This window comes from Echinops telfairi, unplaced genomic scaffold (genome assembly GCF_000313985.2).
Source record: "Echinops telfairi isolate 266 unplaced genomic scaffold, ASM31398v2 ScPeMD7_15;HRSCAF=58, whole genome shotgun sequence".
Taxonomy (NCBI): Eukaryota; Metazoa; Chordata; class Mammalia; order Afrosoricida; family Tenrecidae; genus Echinops; species Echinops telfairi.
The window spans coordinates 12471437-12493496 of record NW_022103912.1 but is presented as its reverse complement, the minus strand read 5'-3'; the positions used below and the strand labels follow the sequence as shown (position 1 = coordinate 12493496).

The following is a 22060-nucleotide window of genomic DNA, read 5'->3' as shown; positions in this document are numbered from 1 at the left end:
GGGTTACCAGTTGGGCTATTAACCACAAGGTCAGTAGTTTGAACCCACCAGCCACACCACGGGGGTAGGACGAGGCTTTCTGATCCCATAAAGATGTGTAGCCTTGAAAATTTACAAGGGCACTTCTACTCTGTCCTACAGGGTCGCCATGAGTCAGAATTGATTTAATGGCAGTGAGTGAGTGAACCAAGAACCAAGGCTATATTCCCACTTGTTCATCTCTGAAATGGGTTTTCCAGGAGTGCTTTCTTTTCTTCCTACATGTTGGGCTGCTAACTGCAAGGTCAGCAGTTCGAAATCACCAGCTGCTCCTTGGACGAAAGATGAGGCTTTCTACTCCCATGAAGAGTTAGTCTCGGAAACCCACAGAAGCAGTTTCACCCCATCACAGAGGGTTGCTGTGAGTTAGCATCAACTCGATGTGAGTCTGGTTTTTTGTTTTGTTTTCTTCACTGTTTTCAAACACTGCTCATTACTTCTTAACTATTTTTACCTTTCCCCACCACTCTTAATAATGAAGAAAAAATGCCATTTATATTTTCTGACTTACTTTTTGTGTATATGACCGGTGATTGCTGTTTATTAATCTTATATCCCACCACCTTACTGAATTCTTTAGTTTAAATCAGTTCTGTCATTGATTGTTTAGGTATATTGTCACAATATCTATAGTGTTTCATTTCTTCTTTTCAATTTCTATCCCTGTTTTCTCTTGGTTGATTACACTGGTATGTATATGCCTCTAGAACAGCGTTTCTCAACCTGTGGGTCGTGACCCCTTTGGGGGGGTCGAACAACCCTTTCACAGAGGTCGCCTAAGACTACTGGAAAACACAAAAATATTTCACAATACATAATTACATATTGTTTTGTGATTAATTGCTATGCTTTAATTGTTTATGTTCAATTTGTAACAATGAAAATACATCCTGCATATAAGATATTTACATTACGATTCAAAGCAGTAGCAAAGTTAGTTATGAATTAGCCATGAAATAATTTTATGGTTGGGGTCACCACACCATGAAGAACTGTATTAAAGCGTCGTGGCACCAGGAAGGTTGAGCAAAGGTTGAGAACCAGTGCTCTAGAATAAGGTTTAAAGACAGTTGAGAGAATGGGGACTCTTGCCTTGTTTTAGACCTTAATAGAAATACCTTTAGGCTCTAACACTGAGGTCTGCATGTATTTTATCATGTTACAAAAGTACCTAGTCATTCCTATTTTCTCAAGAGTTTTTCCCCCCCTTTTTAAATTTGGGAATGAATATTGAATCTTATCAAAGATGATTTCCGTATATATGGATATAATATGCAAATTACATAAATGCATTTCCAAATAATGATCATCATTACATTTGGTTAAGAGGCATTATTATTCTCTTAATGTGGTGGTGGAGTATTATTGGTCTGGAAATTGTTTAGTATGCCATCTGAGATAGTTTATTGTGCCAGCCTGGCCGATAAACACAAGTGGGATTAACTGAAGGGCAGAGAGATAAATGCCTTGGTGAGTCTCGCCTTTCTTGTCTCTCGCTCTTTGATCATCGGACCAGTGTGCGGCCGCCTTGCTTGTCCTGTGCCTCAATTTAAAGGCTACACTACCTGTGGGACCCCTAGCCTGTGGATTGTGTCGCTGTAAGTTGAGGTCCCTTTAAGACATTGCTGGAGCTGGGGACTGGCAGTTAGTGACCTGGCTGGCAGTTGGTGACCTGCCTTCTGATTGGCTGCTGTGCTGACACAGCCTAGCTCTCTGTATAAATAGAGGAAGATCTGGCAGCAGACTGGACTGGAAGGACTGCTAGTCTCTCACATCTCTCTCACGGCAGTGAGTTGAATTGAGCCATTTGTAGTGCTTTATAATTTAACTGTTTCTTTCTTGTATTATATATTTAACTGTATATGATTTAACAGTTCATTCCTTGTTATATATCTACTTATCTTTATAAATAAATATATTAAATTATCAGCAATTTGGTTTTATCTATCTAGAGAACCCTGTCTAACACACCGTAAGATTTAGGCAGTAATGCTTTTAAAAATTTTTCCTATAATTCTTATACCTTGAAACACTTTTTGTAGCATTGGAACTATCTGGTTTATGAGATGGTAGTTCCTTGATAACCTTCTCTATTCTTTCTATGGGAAGTGACTTGTTTGCAAGCTGTAGTTTGATTTAGGGTCAGCTGCCTTTTATCCCCACTTAAAATCCCCATCTCCTTCTCGTCAGTCTCTGGTACCACTAATCTTTTGACCTGGTTAATCTGTCTATTCTAGATACTTCATGTAATCAGGATCACACCATATTTGTTCTTTTTATGTCTGACTTCTCGCAACATAATGGTCCATGTATACGAATTTTGTTTCTCTTTATTGCAGAATAATATTCCATTGTATAAATATACTATGTTTTATCTATCCATTCATCCTTTTGTGAATAACACTGCAATGACCACAGATTCTTTGCAACCTATCTGTTTAAATCACTGTTTTCAATTACTTTGGAGCAGTACCTACCAATGGGATTGCTGGGGGCACCATTTCACTATGTTGAGGATGGAGTTACCATGAGTCAGGGACTCACTCATGGCCAAGTAACAACACAATGGTAATTCTAAACTTCCTTTTTTGAAGAACTGCCAAACAGCTTCCCACGAAGGCTGTTCAATTTTACATTCTCAGCAGCCATATGTGAGGGCTCTGATTTTCCCATGTCCTCACCACCTGAAGCCAGTTTTGATACATGGTATTTCAATAATTATTATTTCATCTTGTTTTCATGTTTCTGCACAGAAATTTAACAAGTTTTTTAAAAACATGCCCTTTATATTGTTTGCATCTTCTCATTTATTTTATATACGAAGATTTTTCACTTCTTTTCTTGATTACATGTCTAATGGCTTGTCCATTTTGTTGATTTGTTTTAAAAAGGACCAGATTTAACAGGATAATTTTTCTGTTCTACCTCATTATTTTCTGCTTGTATCATTATTTCCTTCATTTTGGTTTGTTTTTCTAGGTTTGGGAATTCTATTCCACCTTATATCTGTCAGTTTGTCAACACAGCTTACACGTTGCTATGATGTTAGAAGACACGCTGTAGGGTCAAATATCAGTAGGGTCGCCTGTAATGAAACAGCTTTAAGGGAAGCTTCAGACTAAGAGATAACAAAGAAACATGTAGTGGTCTATTTCTGGGGGAGTCTGCAAAGAGGGTAGGTTGGGTGGAAGAAAAGGTTACTGACAACCTTATGAACAGTGGTGGATCACTGTTTGATCTAATGCTGGGAGATAAGCCCCTCAGGTTGGAAGGCATTCAAAATAAGACTGGGGAAGAGCTGCCTTTCAAAGTAGAATGACCATAAGGATGAACATAGAGGAAAGCTTTCAGGACCTTCATTTGCTGATGTGGCACAACTCGAAATGAGAAGTAACAGCTGTAAATATCCATTCATAAGTGGATCTTGAATGTAAAGTATGAATATAGGATAGTTGGAATTTGTCAAAAATGAAACAGAACACATAAAGACAACTATTATACAAATGCATATACTAAATCCAAAGGTGAATGAGATGTTAAAAGTTTTTACCAGTCTGAAATGGATCAAAGGCAATTAAGATAAATAAAAAATTACTAAAAAAAAATTACTAGTGACTGAAATACAAAAGTTGGAAACAAAGAAGGATCTGTGGTTTGAAAATATTGCCTTTGTAACAGACATGAGGCAGGAAGGGTCACATGATATAATTTTATAAAACCAATACTTTGTACATTGCAAAACCCTTTTCAACAACTTACATGGAAGAGAGCTATCTGGCCAATCAACTGTAAGAGATTCATATTTGTGCCCATTTCAAAAAAAGTGATCCAACAGAATGTAGACATTATCAAACACCATCAATATCACTTGAATAAAACTTTACTGAAAAAAACAAATATTGTTGCAGCAGTGCATCGGCAGTGAAATGCCAGAAACTCAAGCAGGATTCTGACAAGGGCCTGGAACAAGGGATATCATTACTGATGTCACATGGTTCTTGGCTGAAAACAGACAATACCAGGAAGATGTTCACCTGAGTTTTATTGGTTATATAAAGGTATTTGATTATGTGATTCATAACAAACTCTGAATAACTTTATGAAGAATGAGAACTCCAGGACACGTCCTTGTTTTCATGACAAGAAGCTTATATAATAGACTAAGAGGCAGTTGTTCAAACAGAACAAGAGGATATTGCATGGCCTAAAATCAAGGAAAGTATGTACTGGGGTTCTATCTTTTCACCATACTAATTCAATCTGCATGCTGAGCAAACAATCTGAGAAGTTAGACTTCATGAAGAACTTAGCACAGGACTGGCAGAAAACGCACTAACCACTTGTGATATGCATACGACATAATATTGTTTGCATCAGTCGAGAAACTAAGGGGCACCAAGGGTGGCAATGGGAAAGGAGGCTAAGTTACTAGCTAGCAAGAGGTTGGGAAAAAATGGTGGAGGCAGGGGAAGACACTGGGTGGAGAGTCAGAGTGAAATGCAACAGTACTATTATATGCACGCTCCTACAATAAGGATGATCTACAGTTAGATGCATGGACAGACATGCAGGGTGAATAGGCAAGGGAGAAGAATTTGACAGAGGATGTGTGTACATGGGTATTTACTTTTGTTGCAAACATATCTATGAATTGTGGTGCATTTATGAAAACCTTTTAGACATAACCAAACATACTGAGAGGATGAGTTAATGGACCCGGGGGCTCAGACCTTAAAGGGCACCAGAGTTGTGATATCACCTAGTTCACAAAACTGTATTCTAGGTACAGATGCAACAAGTGGGCTCTCCCTCTGGAATAATCAGGTGACAATGGGAGAACTCAGTAGCTGTACCTTTCCAGAGTGATGAAAACTGAAGACACATGGAAAAAATTAGTTCAATGGATTAATGGGCCACACAAATACTGGTCTCCATGACTATGAGACGAAAAGAACGAGATGGTACCCAGCTAACACTACCGATTGCTCTGAAAGGAATCACTTTAGAAAGTCCTGGACAGAGGAGAAAAATATAGAGAACAAAATGCAAAAAAAAAGATTTACTGATCAGATGGAGACGGGTGGCACCCCTGAGATTATGGCCCTTGGTTACTGTGGTAGTTACATAAATCCATGTCAACTTGATGAATAGGGTGTATGGGTGGAGCCTAGCCTGTCAATCAAGTCAGCCTGATGCTGCCTCCTGGTGGGCGTGGTCTTCTCATAAGGAGGGTCCTGGGAACCTCCCCTCTCTTTCTGCTTTCACCTTCCTGTTGACAAGCCATGTGGAGCCATGCTGAGACCTGTGGGAGCCCTGGAGATGCTTCCACCACTACTGGATCCACAAGACTTTGCATCCATTGGCCTGTGATCTTCCAGTATTTTTCATCATTGCATGTGCTGCATAAATATGAAGACAACTTTATGGACTAGTATTGGACTTGTGGGCAAAGATTGGACTTATGGACTTGATCTGAATGGGGTGGGATGTTTTCTTACAATACAGTTACTCTTTGATATAAATCTCTCTTATACATATATGAGTGCCATCTAGATATATTTCTCCAGTCAACCCACTCTAACAGAGTTATTCTTCAGGTCTGACAATGGACTCACTCCAATTGCTCCATTTTCAGCCCCAAAGTAGGTAGGTCTGGTAAGGGGAACAACAGCACCAGGGAAAGACATACATCTTAGAATCATCAACCATTTGAGGTCCAAAGGGCAGCACTTACCCAGAGTTCACATGGGTGAGGAAAGGAGGAGGAATAGGGAGGAAATAGGATAAGCAATTGTTATACCATAGTGATTACAATCATGAGATTAAACAAAATGTTTATAAACTGCCGAATGGAAAACTGACCTGTAAACCTTCACCCATTCACAATAGAAAGTTTTGGTTTTCTTTAATTAAATCAAAGGACATAATGCACTGGGCCAAATTTGTGCAAAAGTGTTAAAAAGCAAAGACAGAAGACTAAGGTGAGCCTTATCCAAGCTGTGGTATTTTCATTTACCTCATCTGTATGGGGAAGTTAGAAAATGAATAAGGAAGACAAAAACTGATGCCTTCAATTGTGGTGCTACTGTACAATATTGAGTACACTACAAACTTCTAGATGAAGGAACAAATCTGTCAAAAAGGAAGTACAGCTGAGACACTCATTAGAAGTGAGGTGGCATCGAAGTGAGATGTCAACCAAATCCACATGGAAGAAGTACACCATCATCAGTCGGCAAAGGATAGTAAATCATAAAATCTGAAGTGGAAGGAAGGATTAGTATCAGAGCCTATGTTGTTAGAATCTGGTTTGCAGAAGGCTATGGATGACAGTAGGAGCCCAAGATTCACTTGTGGGAACTACATAGGAAATAACCCTCTGATGAACTCCCTCTATCCACAATTGAGGGATGGGAAGAAAGTGGTTACTAACCAGAGTGCAATGGAGAGATGAGTATAGAAGATCAAAGGCATAAATGTGACTTGAGCAGTTAAAACGTTGTCAGTTGATACCCCTCTGATGCATACTGGACCTGATCTAATTTTCAACATTGTTTAGTTTTTGTTTGTTCGTATTAGAGTGTATCTCAGAGGTGTTATGTCACTGGAGGTTACCTTCATGAAGTTGTATTATGTTTTTATGTGTTTCGGTATATGAATTCCAGGATTGACAAATCCATAGGGACAGCAAGTAGAATAAGGGTTTTAGGGATGGGTGGTGGGTGGTACTGGTATTGGTGGGGTGGAGGTAAAAGGGAGACCACGTCAAGGAAAAAAATAATATTTGGAAACACATTGTGGTAGCAGTTGTACAATTTTGCTTGACATGATTGAACTATAGAATGATATATTAACTCCCAATTATAATTTTAAAAAAAGAAAGAAAAGAGTAAGGTGGCAAGACTGTGTCCACACTCTGATCCCGTAATGGGGAGTAGTTCCTGGAGAAGAGCATCGTGCTCGGTAGAGAGGGAATGGCAGAGAGGAAGCAGCTCAATGGTCCGGGCTGCCTGAGTGGCTCCACCAGCGTGAGGATGGTACAGGATCAGACAGTCTGGTTTTTTTGTGTGTAGGGTTACTTTGAGCTGGAATCAATTCAGTGGCAAACAACATGGGTTCTGTAGCAGGTAGTATTTTCAGTAAGAGTATTTTTCAGAAAGTCCATTAGTTCTCTTTATATTTCCCCGTTCATTTGAGAATTGATTAAAAGCAGCTTTTAAAAATTTCAAGGCCTCATTTTGATTTAATTTTTAATTTCCAGTTTATTGATTATAACTAGAGCACTGGCTGTGATATTTCTATTATGAAACCTACTTAAGCTGTATATGTGCCTCAATATATCAGTTTTGGGGAATGCTCTATGTATACTTAAAAAGAAGATAAAATCTCCAGTATCCAGTTATACAAATAGTGTTTGATCTCAATCTAAAAATTCACCCTATTTTATCTTGTTTATTTTTTAGACCCCTTATCTTACATTGAGCGGAATGTATTCAACGTCCTGTTAGCAACGTGTTTTCAATCTGTTTCGCCTGGCAGCTATAGTGATTTCTCCTTGACATAGGTGGTAGTTGTGTTACCTAGTGCATAGACATTCCTAACTGCTATATCTTTATAATGAAATATTACTTTTAGATTATAAAGCATCCTTTCTTCTCTCGTTTAATGTCCTTTTAAAAGAAATCCCATTTTTAAGGCAGTGCTTCTCAAAGTGGGTAGTACTGTCCCCTGGGGGGCACTGGAAGGATCCAAAGGTGGTGTAAAATCAGATTACCTACACTGTATTTTGGATTATGGGCTACAGGACAAAATTTTCATTGCTAGAGGGGTGCTGAATAATTTTTTCCCCCTCCCAAGAAGGTGATAAGACACATAAGTTTGGGAACCTATGTTTTAAGGCATCTGACATGTTCTGAGACAAACGTGTTCAGTATTCTACATTAAATTTGCATAAATATTTTTTGTAATTACTCTTAAAAAGATCAAATGTGGAAGGTAGATGTATAAAAGGCTCATAGGATTCCTCCTCCCGCCACCCCCTCACCCAGCACCCCAAAGGATTTCAATGCTATGCTTCTCCAGTGTGTCCAAGCTCTCATGTCTATGACAGTGAATATGTACAATGCTAAAATAATAAATAGCAATCAAATGTTAAGAGATCCAAACCCAAATTACCTTTTCGGCTTCCCGTGTATCATCAAAGAGTCTCCTCTGCCGTCTAGCCGGAATTGGTTTAGCTGTTTCCCAGGCCTCTACCCACATGTTGCTTGGAATCTTCATTCGGGCACTCAGTTCTCCTTTCAAAAGCACATTGCCCTTTTCATCAATCACCTCTTCTTCAATGTAATCTCGGGGTGAATACCACCTCACAAAATCTTCCAGGAAACAACCTGGATTTGCCGCCTAAAATGAAGCAATCATCATAATCAGCCGCAGCAAGCAAAACCAAATACAAATTAAGGTTACCAGTAAGCTATTATTTGTCAAGTCATACTTTGACAAGTACCTAGTATTTACAATTTGATACATAAACTCTAAGTAAAAACGTAGTGTTACTAAGTTTTCAATTCATACATGCACTGGTTTATCGCAAACAAGACATGTTTAAACACCACTCTTTGATCAGTGGATGGCTGTAGGCAAGCTCTCAAAATAATATACTTGTCTTAGTCTTGTCTTCTTACGATGCCTAAGAAAGGATACTTTTTATGCTACCGATTAAAACAATTTTGAGGTCAGGGCTAATACCACATTCGTAAAAAAACTTGCGGATATCTTACATCTTCCCCAAACCTTGAAGTTTGCGACAAATTTCCGAGAACGCTGGCCTGCATAAAGTAACAGCGTTTCTAGATGGGTCTAAGGAAGGTCAAGAAGACCTCAAAGAGGAGTCAAGAGAAACCTATAAAAACGTTGCGATGAATGAAGAAACCTGTGACTAAAGACTGGTGAAAGGAGACCAGAGAATTGCCAGCAATGTGATGGCTACTAAAGTTGGGATCTCACTTTGTTCAGCATTTTCAGATTGGCCTCAGCAAGCTTTCAGCTGGATTAGTGTCCAAGTGTTTTGTGAAGACCAGCTGCCTCAAAGGGTTGACCTTTCTACCAGTCTTTTACGACCCAAACTAGAAACCTTAGTTTCCCACATTCCACCCCGATCTTCCCCCATCAGACTTCTTTTTGTTGCCCAAACTCAAAGAACATTGAAAAAACAAACGCAAAAAACACCAACCAAGGTGAATCCCTCAAGGATAGCCAAACCACCATTTTGATAGGTGACTTTTAAGGGAAGGTATAGAAAGGTGGGAACACTGCCATTGTTGCTGTTGGTAGATGACATCATGTCGGTTCTGACTCACAGAGATTCTGAAACCAGGCCACATCTCTGGCAGCGCCCTGTCAATGTACTGCATGTGATACTGATCATACTGCTGTACAATTTGAACATTCTATTGAGTCACCTTTCTTTGGAATAAGTATAAACATGGATCAGCCAGGTAGCTGTCTTCCAAATTTCTTGGCATAGGTGAGTGAGTACTTCAGCTTGCTGAAACATTTAAATTAGTATTCCTCAATTCTTGGAGCTTGTTTTTGGCTTATGTCTTCAGTGCAGCTTGGACTTCTTCCTTCAGTACCACTGGTTCTTGATTATATGCTACTTCTTGAATGTCGACTAGTTCTTCTTGGTTCAGGACTCTGTATATTATTTTCCATCTTCACTTGATATTTGTTGCATCCTTTAATATTTTGCCCATAGAACCTTTCAATATTGCAACTCAAAGCTTGAATGTTTTCTTTATTTCTTTTAGCTTAAGTATCAAACTCAAGTAAATTAAATAATACAAAACATGATCAGAATAACACAATAATGGAAAGATGCTCTTCTGCTTTTTAACTCAATAAATCAATACTAATTCTGCAGTAAATATTGGCTAACCTCAAAAAATATTCTATTTAACCATCCAATTCTTACACTTTATATAACAAATTACCATCAATCAAACAGTTATTATGCTCTTAATGAAATGGAATTCAAAATAACTAGAAAAAAGTTTTATTTAGTAGCTAATTTAATACAATTAACAATGATGCATTCTAAAATCTTTAAAGTAAACGTAATGTTAAGTGTGTGTGGGGGGGGGGGAAGAAGCTTCATAGTGTTGGTGGTAAGGCATGGAGGTATCTTTTGCAAAAGTGTCCAGTAATATTATTAGCAAAATTGACTTGATGAAAACTAACAACAAAATATTAAAGGGCTAACAATCTATTAGTTAATTAAAGGACATATATACATTTTTGGCTATAGTCCTTATCATGCAATCACACCATATTCTTCTTGCTTACGAGTATTATATTTTAATTGCCTGTGACAGTAAGTGATGTAAGCAGTAACAAACCCAGGATAAGTCACCAATTTCTCCTCAGTGGGTTCCCTGGCTACATGTTATCATCCACACCAGTGTACAAATCCATGTGAGGGGACCAGGCACTCTTCTAAGGCCTCTAATGCCAACTCAGCTCTACACAAAAGGAAACAGCAACCATGCGTGATTCAGAGCAACTCCATAATACAATCTAATTCCCATGGAGGGCAGATGTGTAAATAAGCCATGTGAAATACAATCTATATTTTTATTGCTACTTTCAATCAATTCTTTGCATTCGCATGCTATAAAACACTGGCAGGGTCTAGAAACTTCCCACAAGCGAAAAGAATGCACAGCTACAGGCATGGGTATTCTGACTTTACTTGGTAGTTATATTTCTCATGGCAAATTTAAAAAATGTTATGTTGGTTCGTATTTTCCAAAGATGGTCACCACAAATGTTGCTCATCCTAAATGCCCTTCCACAACATGATTTTGTAGCTTTGGCAAGATTCAAGTGACAGTCTTTTTAGTTCCTGTTTATTTCTCTCATCTCTATTAAAATGAAAAGAGTTTAGAAAACCTCATAATGGCTACATGCTTTTGCTATACAGATCCAGACAATGTGTGAATTTGATTCTGTAGTGAGACAAACGTCTGGTGGGTTCATGATGACGATGACCGACAGATTATAGCAAATGGGATGCAATGCGCTTTCTAAGGATGGGTCATAGAAAGGGATGCAGCCTTGTTGGCTAGATCTTAAGAACTTCGGTAACCCTGAAGAAAAGACCGGCCATATCATGTTGTGAAGACACCACGCTACAAAAAGGTCATGTGTAAATGCTCTGGTCTTTGAGCCATCCAAACCCAGGCATCAGAATATGCCTTCAGACTATTCCAGCCTTGTCTTCCAGGTTTCCAGTGGAGGACCCAAGTATCATGGAGCACAGACAAGTTATCCCCATTGTGCCCTTATAAAATAGCTGTTTTAACTTGCATTAAAAAGAAAGTAAGAAAGAAATACAATCCATTTTCTGATGAGATTTGTGTTGAAGTCAGCCCCAAAGAGTCTACTAAACCACAGTTTTGCTTTTAAGCATAGTGCTAAAGGAATTACATAGAACCTTACAGAGAGGCAAATGTGTTTCTACAGCCAAACTTTGGAAGCTGCAGTTTTGAACTTCCTTGCACATGCCTCTGGAAGGACAAGGCAGCAAGAAAAATCCAGACAAACAAGTAAGCAGCTAGAGGTCAGGTAAAGAACAGATGCTGTACAGGCTAGGACATCCTGTTGTGCACACACCTTTGCCAATTCCCTTCTCTGGTTTTTTTGGCGAAAAAAAATGTGCTGAAAGAGTCAATAGGCTTTTTTTTATTCACTGCTGTTTTCTTTTTTTTTTTTAACAAAAAAATTGTCTACTACAGAATTCATACATTTTTCACACTTTTTATTCTCTAAGGAAAACATGCAGCTCTTGGGAAGTTTTCTACAGATGTTCCCTTTTAATAGAGATGTAGGTAATAAACAGGAAACAAAAGCCACCCTTTTGTTGTCACTTAAATCTGTGAGTAGGGAGGAAAACAAGGGGCTTGTTTGGTTTTTTTTAATGCATTTTTTACTTTTCAGAAGAAAATCAAACTCACACTGGCCAAAGAGCTCAGAAGCAGGTCTGAGTAGGGGTCTGGATTAGGGAGATGGGGTGACAGGGGAAGCCTGGGCCAGGAAACAGGTCAGGGAATCAGCAGTGGCAACCAAAAAGGCCTGTGGCCCACTGGGCTACCCATTTTCTTTTTCTTTTTTCCAATATACACAATGTTTGACTCTGCTTTCAAGAATAAGTAATAATAAGAAGAAGAATAAATAATTCAAATACAAAGTCCTTTCTTCTTCCTTCACTTCTTTTTTTTTCCTTTCTTCCCTTCATTTCTGGAAAGAAGCCAAATGTCATCAGTTCTTGAATCCTTCATATTTTAGTTACAGGTCTACCTTTAAGCCTAGAACATTCTTTAGGTAGCAAAAGTCTACTCTTCTTAAATGATGAGTCTTCTGAGAAAGCGTCTCTGACCCCCTCAGCAAGCCAAATCACTTTCCTCGATAAACTACTCATTTGAACTCATCACATAATCATTTACCCATCTCCTTCTCACAACCTCACCCAGAGGGTAAACAACTCTATTTCCTACTCATTTAACCACAACGTGAAGCACACAGTAGGCCTCAAAGATTTGCAGTATGAAGCCACCTGCACTGCCTCTTAGAGATTTTTCTAAAACTTGTGTATTAAATTGCTGAATAATACCTCAACCCCAAACAGCGATTCCATTCTCAACTTTCAACTATTATTCAAAGATGGTTGCTTGGATTTTTCCTTCTTAAAAATTTAGAAACAAGTTTGATGGGGTCCTTTGGGGAGGAGGGAAAGGTGTTGTAATTACTAATGAAATCCAAACACTTCACAGAAAACAACACCCAGGCCTTTTTATCACTTTGTTGAGTGACTTTCACAGTTCCATCCAGAATAGCTCAAAATAGACCACAGTGTCCCGAAAGCGTGACCCACCTTAAAAGATTCCATATCGGAGAGCAAGCAGGCGCTCTGCATGCGTGCTCGGAGGTGAGCCCCCTCTGCCGATGTGCCTAATTTAGCTAAAACCTCAGACTGCTCTTCCAGCAGATCTTCCGTCATAGGTGCCGGTTCCTGTAAAGCACAAAAGGACAAAGCTCACGAACAACCCTTTTATAGACAAAGCAGAATGACAAATATAGAATGGAGACAATTAGAGCAGCTCCAGCAGTCACAAGATATGTATTTAAAAGAATTCTGAAAGATGGGAGCTTTTGAGACCCTACATTAAAAAGCTACAAATCAAGAATAAATAGGACTTGTCAGCTGCCTTAGACGTGATTCCTGTTTCCCGAGGACTGATGGGTGAACAACTGGAGGATTGGGGTCAACTGAACAGTATTGTTTTGCCTGCTAGTAATCAAGAAATGAAGACCTACTGAAACCACCATGCATATCATCTAGGTGTGGCTAGATTTTTATTACCACTAACAAGAAAGGAAACTAGAAATATATGTAGATCAAGTAAATGCAAATTAATTGAACCCCAATCAAAACCCCTCAGATAAGTGAGTTTTATGTCAGAGGATTTGTTCTGAGTTTAGCTTCCTAAGGCATTCTAGTTAGTTATTTCCATTATAAGCTGAGGGTTTTCTCATTTTAGGCTTAGAGATGGTATATATTTTTAAAGCAGATAAAGCAAATCTAAAGAAAGATACAGTGCAAGATCACTAAAGAGGTGATTCCAGGATTGTTAAAGTTGCTTAGGGAAATTCTCTGGATACTGGCTTCATAATTGAAATATGAAAAACTCAAAAGTCCAGAGGCTAGCCAAAGCACACATACTTGCTGTTAAAACAACAACAACAAAAAAATCTCAGATATGAATAAGGGTAAGACCTAATGAAAGAAGTAGGTTAATGGTCTAGAGCACTTTAAAAATAGATTCCTTCGAAGTTCCAGAGGCTTACTCAAAATTCAGTGTCCCCACCCCCTGTTGTTGTTAAGAATCTACATAGCAGATCATACACCAACTCAACAATTTCTACAGTACAAGTCTACTAACACTTCTGCTGGATAATCCTTCCTGTGCTGTGCAGAATGGTGAGTAGCATCTCTGGGCCATTCCTTCTATAGTACCACTCCCTCCTCTTGACAACCAAAAATGTTTCCAGGTATGGTTAAATATCCCCTGCAGGGCAAACTTACACTCAAATAAGGCCGCTACCTTAAAGGTAAGTAATTTTAAACAAATACCTGTCAGAAATAAAATAAAAGTGTGATAAGGCTATGGCATTCAAAACCAAGAATTTGAACCAGTTCAAAACGGTTCAGTCATGGCCATGCGACTATGGGTTACACAGCAACAATTCTCTTAGGCATGGTGACCTGAGTAGGAAACAGGCAGTGGAGCCCATGCCAAGATGGCAGTGGACACACATTCAAATCACTGTGGTTAGTTGTGATGTTGGAGTGAGGCATAGTTTCCTGTTTCCTACTCTGGTCAAAATGCCAGGAGCAAGAGATCTGGTTGCTGTGCAATGTATAGGCTTCATTGATCATGATTGAAAATTTACAACTGGTTCCAAGTCCTGTTCAAAACACACAGCAACAAACAAAAGGATAGCATTTCTTTCTATTGTATCATTCTTATGTTTGAAGCAAACACATTTAAACTGCCCAAAGGAATACAAAGTATAATAAGCTTGCCTGGACAAGAGTCTGGCAGACAATCTGTTAGGCATATATTGATTCAATAATTCCATTTCTACAACATCACTGCAGCATTAGTTATAACATGACAATTAGGAAGAATCCAAATGTTCAACAATGTGGGGAAGGTCAGACTGCTCTCTGACCCACCACAGGGGTGGCCCTGCTCCCTGCTGCTAAACACAATGGATTACTTCTCCCTAATGCTTACAACCATTAGCTTGGTTCCTGAAGGTGGGGTTTACACCCTATTGCTAATGGTTCCTATGGAGATCCAGCAGCCATCCTAGGATCCGCCCATCTTGTCACATGTATACCCCCAATCCCTCCTCTTCCTATTGCGTGTATGTCCCTAGACCACCCCCTCATTGCTGTATAACCTATAGTGCAACCCCTTCCTGTGATGTATGTCTTTACCTGTAATTAGTGGGCTTGCACGCCCCCAAAAGGTATGTAGGCCTGGGTTAGCAATAGACCTCTCTCTCCCTAGCTCTCTCTTCCCCCTCTCCTCTCCCCCTTGTTCCCTTTCCTGTCCTCCTTCCCTTCCCCCTCTCTCCACGTAGATCACCAAGCGGGGCTGAGATGAGCAATGTTACCATGTAATGTGTCTGACTGCATTATTGTAATATCTCTTCTATCGCTCATGCTCTCGATGACTTCAATATAATACTTACATATCTCAACCATACAATTGTGCTTACTGAACCCGTGGGTAGTGGTGGGGGGCTGGCCCCCCCATCCTAATACTACTCAACCATAGGAAAATGGTTTAGTATATTAAAAAATGTGAGAACTGCTCTAAAATTGCTTTATCACCAGGTTATGAAACCAGGAGTTTTCCTTTTTCTCTACAATAAACATATGTAAGTTCTAATTGCTCAACAAGTGAAAAGTATCAAACCAAAAAAAATCAGTAAGACAGTATAATCTACTATTTAAAAGCTTGGACTCTAGAGAAAATATGACTGCATTTGAACCCCAGTTTTGTGACCTTGGACAATTATTTTTCAACCTTTCTCTATTTTCCTCAAATGTAAATGGGTATAATAATACAGGGAATTCCTATCCAAAATCATCCAGTAGACATGGTAGAACGTTCCTTAGGGTTCCTGAGACTGTAAATCTTTACAGGAGCAGACAGATTCAACTTTCTCCCCCAAATGGCTGGTGGATCTGAACTGCCCATCCCCCACCCCCCAATGGTTAGCTGCCCTATGCCTAATCCACCGGGCCAACAGAACTCATAGACTTCATAGGACTGTAAAAGAGATTTCCTGGCACATTTTCAATAAACACTATCAATTAAAGACCAATGACTTAAATTGTATTTGTATGTTTAAAATCAGGGAGGTGTGCAACAGTGTTGTATTCTTTCACCACACTTATCCAATCTATACACTGAGCAAACCATCCGAGAGTAGGGACGCTGTGAAGGAAGTATCATGATTGGAGGAAGGCTCTTTAACAAGGTATAATATGCAGGTGACACCGCCTTTCTTGCTTTCAGCTAATGACAACTTGAAGCATTGATTGATGAAGCTCAAAGACTGTTGCAGTAGACCGCAACTCGATATAAAAGAAACAAAAATCCGCATGACCAGACCAATAGATAGAGAAAGGACTGAAGTTGTTTACAATTTAATCTTGCTTGGATTCAAAATCAAGGCTCATGGGAGCAGCAGTCAAGAAATCAAAGGTGTTACTCTGGGCAAATCTATACTCAAGATCTCTTTAAAGTGTTATAAAACAAAGATGTCACTTTGATGACACTCAGGTATACCTGACCCAAGCTAGGGTATTTTAGTCATCTCATAAGCATGTGAGAGTTAGACCACACACAAGGAAGGCTGAAGAACACTGATGCATTTGAACTGTGGTTCTGGCAAAGAATACTGAGCCTATCATGGACTGCCAGAAGAACATCTTAGGCTAAGAACAACACCCCCCTCATTGCCTCTGTGTCTAAGCATCAACTCATGACCCAATCCTCATACTACTCTGACCTGCAGCTGCTTGCTTTCATGCTTCCAGGTATGTGCTACAATGTGGTCTCTTTTCTAAATTGTTGTTTTATTTAAAATGTCAGTTTCCCTTATTCATGTTGTTTTTGACACAACAATCTTGTGCCATACAAAGGATGCTTAAAATGCTGCACTGGCAAAATGTTATTATGTGATATGTGACATAGCTTCTATCACCATGGCTATGATTTTGCCAGCCACTAATCCATGGACGTGAGCATAGAATATGCCTTTCTGAAGAGCAATTTGTTGACTTGAATATTGGTTTACCTATCAATTCCATGCTTCATTATCTTTTTTAAGAGCCACACACATATATGAATGCATAATGCATAAAATATTATTATGGCACTGTTCACAGCAAAAACTTACAAATAACATAGACTGGGCATAACAGAAGGATGCCTAAATAAGTTGTGAATCGTTTATAACATGGAATATTATACAAAAATTTAAAAATATATGAAATGGATCCAGGAGTAATGACAAGGAAAGATATTATAGACATATTGCTTAAAAGTAATACACAAAGAAAATGTTTTGAAAATGACAATGGCAACATATGTACAGATGTGCTCGACACAATGGATGTTTGTATGGACTGTGAAGAGAGCTGTGTAAGAGTCCCCAATAAAGTGATTTCTAAAAGAAAAAGAAAACACCCAAGCCTAGTGACATTAATAAAACTGCACAAAAAAAGAATCCACCAACACATGTGTTTTAAAAATTCCATAAAACTATATATCTGTATGCATATGTAACACTGGACACACACACACATAAAATACACATCAGTGTATAGATTTAGGTACAAAATTTATCCCACATTGAAAAAAGTGTTTACTTCTAGAGATGAATGTTGGAGCTTTATGTTTTTCTAGAATGACTTTTTTCATAATAAAACATATTCAGATTTTACTTATAAAAAAAATTTCTGATCTTAGGTGCTATTGCTATTTTACTAATGGTGTAAAATGGCTTCAAATTATATTTTTGAACAGAAAAAAAGAACATACAATGGAAGGGTTTTTGGCTTTAGGTTCATATTTTTGGATTTTGCTTCTTAAGTATCTGTGTATTCACCACTGAGCTCATAAAGTAACCAATCACCTTTACATGAGGAGTAATTATCTACTTAACTTCAAAATATTCCTCAATTTCAGACACAGTATACCTAAAAGTCATAATGTTTATTGAGATTTCAAACCTTGACTCTTTAGACACACGCTTTTAAGGTATTGCTCTTATTCACACTAATCATCTCCTACTAAAAGGAAGGTTTATAAACAACAATATAAAAAATTTGAGTGTTCGAAAGGCACTTCACACCTACCTGGGTTACAGGAACATAGAGTGGTTCTCCATTTTGTAGCAGAGTGAGGTTCCCATGCTGAAAAAGACGCCCCTCTGGTTTTAAATTTGCCATCTCCTTGGGACCTCCTTTCTTGCCACTTTCTGGTCCATTTCCCTTAAGTTCTTCAGTGTCACTTAGGCATTCAAAAAATTCTTCTTCACTGTCACTCCAGGAATCCCAAGATTTTCCAACCTCTCCCTTTTCTTTATCCGTATCTTTCAGGTGATCTGATCCAAACTGGTCTCCAGCTTTTCCAGCATTCCCAGGATATATACTAGTTACATTCTCTGAAGGACTCGTCTTTTTCCCCTCATCACGTGCCTTCTTTCTCTCAATGCAACAATTTAACATCTTAACAAAAAGAAAGAATGTATTTCAATAAGCAACCATTAAAAAAAATCTACACATGCTTTGGCTATTTAATGTTATTCCCAGTCCCTTCTCACTTCTGGTTTTGAACGATAGTAACGATCAGTAACCTACAGCAGTACAATGAGAACAGAGTATGATCTATTATTACATTTACTACTGTAAAAACCCAAATTAAGATAAAGATAATATTTATATGCAAGCATTAAGAAATCCTACCTGTAGTTTCTGATGCAATAAACAACACCGTAGATCTGGGGCACCACTTGCTAGTCTATCAAATAAAGGAGTAGGAAAAGAAATCTTAGTTTTGATAAAATTACTTTGTATGTGCATATTTTTCAAATTACCTTAAGTTCCAGCTATACTGATGAGAAATAAAACCTAGATTAATATAAGTAAGGCAATGAAGTTCCGAAAAAGTTACACTAAAAAAGAGTCATATACTGTACTCACATTTCTTTTGTCCTCCCTTATCCACAAACTACAAAAAACATTAAGAGACTCCTCAAGACTTAAAGACAAACTAAGGATGACTTTTTATCTAGACAAACTACTGTTAATAAATAGCTGCATTTCTTTTTAATCTATTTTTCTATACATATGCAATATTATATTGCATAACACTACTATAAAATATCACGAACATTTTCTTGCTATTAAAGATTCTTGGGAAAAGATGACTCATAGCTCCATAATCTACTTTAGAATTTAAACCATTATTTAATTTTTCTTTTACTATTTCCCCCATTATAAATTAGCTGCCAAAAAGAGCCTTGGTGGTATAGTGGGTTATGTGCTGCCTGGGCTGTTAACTGCAAGACAGCAGTTCCAAACCGCCAGGTCTTCCCGGGAAGATGAGGGTTTCTGCTCCCATAACAATTCAGTCTCAGAAACTCACAGGGGAAAGTTATACAGTGAACCCTCGCCACTTCGCGCTTTGACTTCCGCGGCTTCACTCTATCGCGGTTTTTGCGTAACAGCACATGCTCTGTCATTACTGCCACTGATTGGCTCACACTGTACACGCTTCTGTCTGCATCGCTACGTATCGGAGCTACGTATCAGATGCATTTTTGCTTTTGTACAGTGTACTCTAATTGTTTGCGATTTTTAAGAAATTTTATCTAAGCCCTATGATGGCTCCTAAACGAGCTGCTTCTTCTAAGCCTTCTGACAATAAAAATAAGTGCCAGAGGAAGATGCTCACCATCCAGGAAAAGGTAAAACTTTTGGATATGATCAAAGATGGCAAGAAAATCGTGGAGGTTGCACGCCATTTCGACTTGAATGAGTCTTCTGTTCCCTCCATCTGTTGTACTTCATAATATAATAAATAATAAATGATAATTGTAACATCCAAAATGTTTTACTGCATTTTCCCTTTTTCGTTTAATAAATTGGGTAATACGAGTGTAATGGTGACTAAAGGGTGTTTTTTCATGTCCTCTATGCTCTAACTATGAAAATATTTGATTTACAAATAAGGAATCCTACTTCGTGGAATTTCATTTATCACGGTAGGGTCTAGAACCGATTAACCGCGATAAATAAGGGTTCACTGTACTCTGCCTACAGGGTGTCTATGAGTTGGAATCCACTGTAGAGTTCAGGAGAAATTAGCTGCAGTGAATGCCTCTACCTATAAATCATCTACACATTTCTTAACACATTTCCTAGAAGGGGTGAATTAAAGGGCCAAAGATCAACACCTACTAACAAACAACACACTGTATAAGGGAAATGGATATTGAAATTATTACCCTGGAATCAGAAAGTTGTTTTCCCATCTGAAACGCATTTCAAGAACAAATTCCTGCCAGAGGTGTGCTACTCCTTTAAGTCCTCCATGGTAGAAATTGATCATACAGAGGCACAAAGCCAATTTGTATGTTAAACTGTCAGATGGCGCAGATTTGAACTGATTGAAGAGATTCTAAATTGAACCAAAAAGAACAAAACAAAATTTGTTAACAGCATATTTACATACATGATCACAAAGTGCTTGTGGAGCAATAGGACTCCTAAAATTCACCTACTAAGACCAGCTTTTAACAAATGTCTAATACATTATTAACTAAATTGTTCTGAAACAGTATCCATGATCTCAACTAAGAAAAAAAAAGATTTCAAGTTTCTTTTGTGGAATTCCTAAGATTAAACCAGTTTTTTCACGTGTTGTTTGAAAACCCTTTTAGTTACAAAAGGAGTACTGCCTTGTTGTAAAAGAAACAAACAACTCCCTGCCCCACAAACCTAAACAAGATCAGACCACTATAAACGAAAAACATAAAAGCCTGATTTCTCCTCTCACGCCATGTGCTTAATTTTACACCAGTAAAACTATCAACAACTTGGCATATCTCTACATGTTAACTGAAGTCTCTCATTTCTCCACTTCCCCATTTCTCCAAAGACCTGGATGAGAGAACGTGCAATTTCACAAGATTCAAAAATAAGGAAAATCCTCTAACAATTCAGTTATTTTCATTGTTTCCAGAAAAATTCTTGCTAATCAGATATCTATGCCAAGGTCACATGAAGGGCAGAAGTAACCTCTGTTCAGTGATAAAGTTACTCATGTGTGGTAGTTACATAATCTAGTATCAACTTTCGGGTATTAAGAGTAAAGGACTGACCCTTAGCCCTATGAGGGACAACACTGGAGGCACAGAGCGGGAACTGTGTCCCATCTGACCCCACCCCACCAGGACGAAACACTAAAGGCATGCAGCAGAACAGCAAGAAGAGCAAAGCAATGAAGTCCCCATGGAATACCAAAAATAGACTCTGGTACCAGGGCATGGCACCCCATCAGACTCCACTGGAAAACACTCCTAAAGGTGAACAAATAGACCTGGAACTATTTATAGGCTTTTCTTTTGGGGGGTGATGGTTTTTAATTTGTTTTCTTTTGTTGTGTTGATTTGCTCTGTCTTGTTTTTGTGTTTATTATTGTCTCTGCATGTCTATCTAGGTAAGATAGGCAGGATAAGCAATCCAGAAGAAAATACATCGAACCGATGGTTCCGGGGGACCTGGAATAGGGGCAGGCGGGGGAAAGGAAGTGGGTGTTAACAAACCCTGGGACAAGGGAACAACAAATGATCTAAAATTGATGGTGAGGAGGGCATAGGATGCCTGGTAGGGTTTGATCAAAGGCAATGTAACCAAGAGGAATTACTGAAACCCGAATGAAGGCTGTACATGATAGCGGGACAAGAGGAAAGTAAAAGGAAATAAAGGAAACAACCAGGAGGCAAAGGGCATTTATAGAGGTCTAAATATAGGCATTTACATATGTAAATATGTTCATATAGAACGATAAAGAAATAAATCTATGTACGTATAGTCATAGGTTGAGTATTAAGATAGCAGATGAACATTGGACCTCTCCTCAAGTACTCCCTCAACACAATTATACTTTGGTCTAATACCCTGGCATTCTGTGATGCTCACCTTTCCGACACAATCGCCAAGACAAAATGAGTGCATAAGCAAATATGGTGAAGAAAGCTGATGTGCCCGGCTATCAAAAGATATAGTGTCTGGGGTCTTAAAGGCTTAAAGATAAACAAGCAGCCATCTAGCTCAGAAGCAACAAACACCACATGGAAGAAGCACACCAGC

The 22060-nt window shown here is 38.5% G+C and overlaps 1 protein-coding gene across 1 annotated transcript in view; it reads right to left on the bottom strand.

Annotated features, from left to right (window-relative positions):
- Positions 1-22060, bottom strand: part of RAB3GAP1 (RAB3 GTPase activating protein catalytic subunit 1) — a 118597-nt gene that overhangs the window by 7876 nt on the left and 88661 nt on the right. The window contains exons 15-19 of the mRNA XM_045287420.1: positions 20194-20366; positions 18650-18704; positions 18041-18412; positions 12971-13108; positions 8215-8442 (exon numbers count right to left, since the gene is read on the bottom strand). Coding sequence (XP_045143355.1) covers positions 8215-8442; positions 12971-13108; positions 18041-18412; positions 18650-18704; positions 20194-20366 — 966 coding nt within the window. The remainder of the gene's footprint in view (positions 1-8214; positions 8443-12970; positions 13109-18040; positions 18413-18649; positions 18705-20193; positions 20367-22060) is intronic.